Genomic DNA, 8,702 nt, shown 5'->3' on the forward strand with positions numbered 1-8,702 from the left:
TGATGTACGTATATAGAAAAAAATTCACCTGATTAAAAGCTCAATTAAGATTACTTACTATACAATTGTATAGCCGATCAAATACAATATGATTTGTAAAATAGAACATTTATCTAGCAAGTCTATAGAATATGCATTTATAAAGCTTTTACACCCATTGAAATAATTCTCGCATTGCCATATAATTTTGAAGGAGTTAAAGATGAATTTTAAAATAATATTTTAAATTTAAATTTCATACGTACCATTACGATTTGAATATTGATTAAGGTATAGAACATTGGTTAAGGTATTAGAATTCGATTAGAAGAATTAGGTCTCAAAACGGCACTCGCGAAGTGTAGAGTAGAATAGCACTCGTGAAATTTGGCAAGTGGGTTAAAATGATTATCGATATTTAAAAATTGTTTAAGCCTCATCACAGAGTCGCTCTATATTTGGGGAAGTAATTATTCCACAAATTAAGTTCCATAGAGAAAGCTCTTATAATAATATCTATTTTCCTATAAAATTTCAATTATCTACCTTTAGTTTAAACATTTTGAGAAAGACGGACAGGCGAAAAGGCAAACTGATAGACAAATAGACAGACTAATACCATGAAATTTAAAATAATTTTTTTTTTCTAAATTTTTGTGGAAGTGCGCCAAAACGCCTCATAAAAAATTCATAAGTGCGCGCTATTGTTGATAAACTTTGTTTCTAACCTTTGATTTATAACTTTGTTGTCATAAAAATTTCTTTTTACAATATTATGAGGAAGATAATGTAATAACATTATTTATAACAAAGTGGTCACACACGCCTAAACATAAAACATTATATTTTTATCTGTAAGTTTGTCACTACAATATAAACGTAATTTAAGCTGTAATTTAAACTAATAATCTAGTAAATCCCACTTCTTATATTTATCATTCTAAAATATTGTTGTGCTATTGTGTACAAGTATTGTGTACAAATAGAAAACTATTAAAAAAATATTTTTATATGAAGAAAGTTTGCTCAGTAGTTTTTATACAATCGTTTTATTAATAAGTTCAAGAACGCTCTAAAAAATATTGAAAACTATAAGATTTTTTGTTTTTATTTGTCGTTATTTTGTGAAAAATTTTAATAAAAATTATGAATTATTTAAGAATTTTATTATCAATAATATTAATAAGTGCAATTTCAATTGAATCAATAGAATCGGCAAGAATTCTATGTGTTTTTACAACAATAATAAAATCTCATTTAATTATACATGAATCATTGGCAAGAGGTTTAGTTGAACATGGTCATAATGTTACAGTTATAACAACAATACCATTACCTAAAAAAAATCCAGGATTTGAACATATTGAAATTAATATGCCATCACATCAAGAAGAATTTGTTAAAGTATTAAGTAAATTAAATGAAAATTCTAAAATAAATGAAATTTTACGTAAAACAAATTTATTAACTGAATCAATAACTTTTTTAACTAAATGTGCTATTGATGTAATTAAAAGTGAAAAGATTCAAGAAATTTTTAAAACACGTGAATATGATCTAGTTATATTGGGATATTTTTTCAATGAAATACAATTAGGTATTGCTGATCATTTTAAATGTCCAGTTATAATTAGTTGGGTAAATACAAATATCGTAAATACTGATATATTTGTTGGAAATCCATTGGAAATGTCATATATTCCATCAATTTTTGCAGAATTAAAAACCCCATTGAATTTTTTTGATAGAGTTGTTAATTTTTTAATAATTGTTTATGAAAAATTACGACAATATGATTTATTGAGTCAACAAGAGGAAGTTTATAGGTGAAATTTATTATAATGCACATTCACATATAATATAGTACTAATGTTATATTATGTTTTACGCATCATTTTAGGGAAATTTTTCCACCACAGAAAGGATACAGAAGCCTTAATGAAATGTTAAGAAATGTATCGGTTTTATTTCAAGCAACGCATTTCTGTAATAAATTAATTAAACCAATGACTGTGAATACAATTGAAATTGGTGGAATTCAAGTTAAAGAAAAATCGGATCCATTGCCAGAAGTAAGTGTACATAACTACATGTAATATGTCTTTTATATTTAAGTTCTTAACAGTTATTATAATTTTGTATAAAAAATCAGTCCCTCTACTTTTCTTATGGAACACAATTTCCACAAAAAGTTCATTCGTACTTTGCTGAATTAAAAAATTAAGAGAAAATCGAAAGATTTCAAAAAAGCTGAACCCAAATATATTTGAACCTGATGAATATTGCAAATCAAACACGTTAATCTCATTCACAAACAAAATTCAAATATAAATTATTATCAAACCATACTCAGTCGAAACCGATAATACTTGGAAGCGTAACATTGATTATATAGTTTTGAAGTGATTATCAATTAACTAGACACTTGATAAAAAAATTATTCTTTTTCTAAATTTAGAAGATTTAATATGCTTATTAATTTTGTTCATTTTAATCTATGTTTTATTTGTTTAAATAAAATTTGTTATCAACATTCTTGAATTCACAATGTCTGATAGTATTTTCATCGTAATTGTCATTATCTTCTAAATATGTTATAATTCTAGTTCTTTAGCTGGTAAATTATAAATGTACATACCAAACGTTTTTACTCGTTTTTATTAGACTTTTACATTTTATAATTTGCATGTTAATTGAAAAATGTGCACTGATAATTTTTAACAATTTTCCCAATAGTTCTCCTGCAACTTTTTTCTCTGAATTATTGTTCGCAAATCGTAAGACATAAAATTACTTTCAACTTACTGTTATAACAATAAACAATATTTTAATATTTATTTATGTAGTTAATTACGTTTTTATTTTACTCTCAAATTCTTCATTTGAAATTCTCTTTCAAATTTTCTGAGCTACAACAATAATTATACCCGTACGAACGTATGTTCGAAGGGTATACTAAATTTGCCTTACCGTTTGTAACGCTAAGAAATAACGGTGTTAGATATAGACTCAAGTGTATGTTTTTGATCAGCGTCAAATTCTGAGTTGATTTAGCTTTGTCTGTCCGTCCGTCCGTCCGTCCGTCCGTCCGTCCGTCCGTCCGTCCGTCCGTCCGTCCGTCCGTCCGTCCGTCCGAACGATAACTCAAAAACTAATTGAGCTAAAATCACCAAATTTTCACAAATGATTTATTGTAGTAAGTGCCAGAACCCTATTTAAATTGGACATGATCGGGGTACCGGTTCGGGTAGCTGCCTTACAACTTCAAAATTTATTTGGCTATATCTCAGAAACTATAAAAGTTATGGTATTGAAATTTCACACAAACGAATATATTAGTAGGGCTAATATGCCACATAAAAGTCGTTGAAATTACTTGGCTCCTTCTGGTACCTGCCATACAACTTCAAAAGTTATTTGACTATATTTCAGAAACTATTAAAGCTATGGTATTGAAACTTCACACAAACGAATATATTAGTAGGGCCAATGTGTCACATAAAAGTCGTTGAAATTACTTGGCTCCTTCTGGTACCTGCCATACAACTTCAAAAGTTATTTGGCTATATCTCAGAAACTATAAAAGCTGTGATATTGAGATTTCACACAAGTGAATATATTAGTAGGGCCGATGTGTCTCGTAAAAGTCGTTGAAATTACTTGGCTCCTTCTGGTACCTGCCATACAACTTCAAAAGTTATTTGACTATATTTCAGAAACTATAAAAGCTGTGATATTGAGATTTCACACAAGTGAATATATTAGTAGGGCCGATGTGCTTGATAAAATTCGCTAAAATTTCTTGGCTCTTTCTGGTAGGTGCCATACAACATCAATAGTAGTTTGGCACAACCAGTATTTTGAATAACACATAGTACTGAAATTTTGCATAAATTAATATGGTAATACGGCAACTTAAAGTCATAGTCTGCCTCATAGTTAATTATGGCACATTAGTTATTCGCACATAGGATAACAAATTCGTACGGGTATCACAGAGTTGACAAGGTCAACTCTATTTTTTTTCTCGTTTTAATTAACAGTGGCTTTTATTATACCCGTACGAACGTATGTTCGAAGGGTATACTAAATTTGCCTTACCGTTTGTAACGCTAAGAAATAACGGTGTTAGATATAGACTCAAGTGTATGTTTTTGATCAGCGTCAAATTCTGAGTTGATTTAGCTTTGTCTGTCCGTCCGTCCGTCCGTCCGTCCGTCCGTCCGTCCGAACGATAACTCAAAAACTAATTGAGCTAAGTTCACCAAATTTTCACAAATGATTTATTGTAGTAAGTGCCAGAACCCTATTTAAATTGGACATGATCGGGGTACCGGTTCGGGTAGCTGCCATACAACTTCAAAATTTATTTGGCTATATCTCAGAAACTATAAAAGTTATGGTATTGAAATTTCACACAAACGAATATATTAGTAGGGCCAATGTCTCACATAAAAGTCGTTGAATTTACTTGGCTCCTTCTGGTACCTGCCATACAACTTGCAAAATTATTTGGCTATATTTCAGAAACTATTAAAGTTATGGTATTGAAATTTCACACAAACGAATATATTAGTAGGGCCAATATGTCACATAAAAGTCGTTGAAATTACTTGGCTCCTTCTGGTACCTGCCATACAACTTCAAAAGTTATTTGGCTATATCTCAGAAACTATAAAAGCTGTGATATTGAGATTTCACACAAGTGAATATATTAGTAGGGCCGATGTGTCTCGTAAAAGTCGTTGAAATTACTTGGCTCCTTCTGGTACCTGCCATACAACTTCAAAAGTTATTTGACTATATTTGAGAAACTATTAAAGCTATGGTATTGAAATTTCACACAAACGAAAATATTAGTAGGACCAATGTGTCTCATAAAAGGTGTTGAAATTACTTGGCTCCTTCTGGTACCTGCCATACAACTTCAAAAGTTATTTGACTATATCTCAGAAACTATAAAAGCTGTGATATTGAGATTTCACACAAGTGAATATATTAGTAGGGCCGATGTGCTTGATAAAATTCGCTAAAATTTCTTGGCTCTTTCTGGTAGCTGCCATACAACATCAATAGTAGTTTGGCACAACCAGTATTTTGAATAACACATAGTACTGAAATTTTGCATAAATTAATATGGTAATACGGCAACTTAAAGTCATAGTCTGCCCCATAGTTAGTTATGGCACATTAGTTATTCGCACATACGATAACAAATTCGTACGGGTATCACAGAGTTGACAAGGTCAACTCTATTTTTTTTCTCGTTTTACTATAAAATCGAATTATTCGAATTTTTTTTTTTGGACAATAATTGTGTTGTGTCTCATTGATTTGATAATTACAACTAAAAGAAGGGAGAATAATAGAGAGATATTGTGATTTCTTATTCAAGATGTAAAAAAGAGTGTCATCATAAATTGAATGCGAATTATAAGTATGGCGAATTTCCAATATTTAATTCATATTATGTCGTAAAACACGGACATTTAAATCGTATTTAATGTTATACATGTATAAAAAGTTGTGAGCATTTTGTCCAAATTTCTTTGATATTAATTGAAAAAATATTGTATGAAAATATTGTGTGCAAAATAATAGGAATTAAACTAAGTAACTAGCCAATACTATGAAGAATCCTATAGAGGAGGACTTCTTAAACTGTGGGTCGCGACCCCCAGGGAGGTTGCGAGACTACAGAAAAGGGGTCAAAAAATTGTTACAAAAGTTTATTTTTTCTATTGAATAAATATATATATAGTTTTATGTCATTCTATTTATTGTGTTTTATTACGACCGATATCCCATCAACGTTTCCAATTATATATATGTGAAATGAATGGGTACGTATTCTTTAATTCTTATTTTATTTACATTGTAAATAAAATAAGGATTAAAGAATACTATATAAAAAAGTAAAAAGGGGGTCGCTATATAAAAAAGTTTAAGAAGCCCTGCTATAGAGAATTTTTTTTTTAAATTTTTCTAAAAATAGAATTTAATATTTTTATATTCGTATACGACTATTTAATGCTTATTTTACTTTTAATAATTTCCCTTTTATTTACTTTTTTTTTTTATAGGATTTAAAAAAATTTTTAGATGATGCTAAAGATCATGGTGCAATATATTTTTCATTAGGTACAAATGTAAATTCATCTGACCTAGATCAATCAACAATAAATAAAATGTTTAATGTTTTTAAAAAACTACCACAAAATATAATATGGAAATGGGAAAAAGATAATATAAAACCAGGAAAATCATCAAATATCCTTTTTAGAAAATGGTTACCACAAAATGATATATTAGCACATCCAAATATAAAACTTTTTATATCACATGGTGGTAATGGTGGTATTACAGAAGCTAGACATCATGCTGTTCCAATTGTTGGTTTACCATTACTTGGTGATCAATTTACAAATTTAAAAAATGTAAAAACATCTGGTTGGGGTCTTTTCTTAGATATAAAAAATTTAAATGAAACAGATTTTTATGATACAATACAAGAAGTATTATATAATAATAGTTATAGAGATAATATAAAAAGAATATCAAAAATATTTAAAGATCGTCCATTAAGTCCAATGAAAACAGCAATATATTGGATTGAATATACATTAAGGTATAATGGTGCTTCACATTTACAAAGTTTAGCAATACATATGCCATTTTGGAAATTATATTCAATTGATGTTATCATATTTCTATTCATTATTATTTATTTAATATGGATTTTAGTAAAAATATTAATTAAATATATTTTAAGATTTTGTTATAATATTTTAATATTTAAAATATTAAGATATAATAAAGAAAAAATTAATTAAAATAAGAATTCTTTACAATATATTCAATGAACATAATATTTTATATAATATATATATTTGAAAAGATGTAGATGTAGAACGACATGATGTTGTCTTTATATTATATAGTTATTAAATACTCAATTACAGATTTTCTTTTGATAATTATGACAATAATAAAATAAAATTTAATATAATAAAATATCCTGTCAATTTTATAAATAAAATTTCATGTTATACTGCAATATAACAATAATCATGTAGCTTTTATATTGTAAATATTTCATATATCTAGTATACACTCAAATTTCAATAAAATGTATTCAATAAATTTTCTATATTCTACTTACATAATATGCATATAATATGTGTACATGCATGTATGCATTTATGTATAAGAATATCCTGTGAATTTGATATTATTTAAATTCTGAAATTATTTAATTAAATTGAAGTGTTTATTGTGGATAACATAGAGAATATTTTGAAAAAAAAAAACTGCTTTAAATTAATAGTAAAATAATCTGCATTTTTGAAATTAGTTTAATGAACTTATTGATCATAAAACATGTACATTTTTTTCCATTTCTTTTCAGTTTTCAGGAATGGAGTGGAAAAAATGCTCATATCATAAATGTATTCGTAATTGGAAAATATTATTTCAATATTAAATCTGGTTTGTCAGTGATTCGAAGATTTTAGAAATTTATTTGTTTTATCAGATACTCACACGATGACTGTGAACAGCATTTACTCTTATTACTCTACTGAACTTTGAATTATTTAAGACAAATTTCTATACAAATAGAAAATAACTGGCAAAATTAATATCACTATAGTAAAATTTTAGAGATATAAAAAACATTAGCAAGAAACTAATTGTAGAAACATAATCAAAGCGGTGAACGCAAAGGCGGACAATTTCCGTTACTAACCCAGAACAAAAAAAGAACGACAAAATAAATAGCTCAGTATTTTGCAAGGAAACAAATAACGTCAAAAAAAAGCGTCAGCTATAAATTTAACCACCGGCAATGAAAATTAAGCACCGTAATTTCGTTCGATTTTGGGAAGTTGACATTTCGGAAAATCGCTCTTGCTCTGTTTTCGCCGTGCCGCAGAAAATCGCTCTTGTTCTGTTTTCGCCGCCCCTCGGAAAATCGCTCTAGTTGAAGTTCTGTTTTTGTTACAGAATCGTACTAAGCGTACTATGTTCCATTTTTGACAACACTAAAAGCTATATAATTTCATAATGTATTTGACTCGCGTCTATACCATAATTAATTAGGCTTCATCATTATGGTCTTCAAGAATAATTTAACGCTATTTAACTCCTTTTTATAAACAAAAGAAAGAAGAAAAAAATCTATTTTCGACTGCGTTGCAATGCCGCGCTAGCTAAAACCCTCTGGAAACATTTTTTAAAAGCAAATTTCATTAAATGTTTTTGATTAATTGCATTAAAAAGATAGAAACTAATAAATTATATGCCAATGAAAATGTGAAAATAATTTTTCAAAATCATTTACTATAAATATTAAAAATAAGAAGATGCATTTGGTGTTTAAGACAAAAATGAATAATATTAGAAAATGTTGATATCGTCTGTTGTACAAGTAACATGGAACAAGCAAACAAATCGGATTGTAATTGCCAAAAGAGAGAATTATATTGAATTAGATTTAGTGGGGTAAAAAGCTTAAATTAATCATTTCAAGCAAAATGTTAAACTTGTTTCCAACCTGATATTTAGTTTCTTATAAGCATCTTACAGTATATCAAACCTTGTTTAGATCGTATCTTTTGCTACTGTGTACGAAAAAATGTGTCTATTTCAGCGTAAGCGTAACGCATTTTAAATTTCATTTAAATTGTTGGCATTAGCACAGCCTGTCATACAACCTATCATAA

The 8,702-nt window shown here is 28.1% G+C and overlaps 1 protein-coding gene across 1 annotated transcript; it reads left to right on the forward strand.

Moving 5' to 3' along the window:
- The first annotated feature begins 1,031 nt into the window (after nt 1-1,031).
- Nucleotides 1,032-7,028, forward strand: LOC129618899 (UDP-glucosyltransferase 2-like). The gene is made up of 3 exons (XM_055533926.1): nt 1,032-1,805; nt 1,880-2,051; nt 6,063-7,028. Exons 1-3 carry the CDS (start codon nt 1,126-1,128, stop codon nt 6,810-6,812), a joined length of 1,602 nt encoding a protein of 533 aa, XP_055389901.1. The 5' UTR covers nt 1,032-1,125; the 3' UTR covers nt 6,813-7,028.
- The last annotated feature ends 1,674 nt before the right edge of the window (nt 7,029-8,702 follow it).

Source organism: Condylostylus longicornis, unplaced genomic scaffold (genome assembly GCF_029603195.1).
Source record: "Condylostylus longicornis isolate FDR11 unplaced genomic scaffold, ASM2960319v2 ptg000010l, whole genome shotgun sequence".
In the NCBI taxonomy this organism is placed as follows: domain Eukaryota; kingdom Metazoa; phylum Arthropoda; class Insecta; order Diptera; family Dolichopodidae; genus Condylostylus; species Condylostylus longicornis.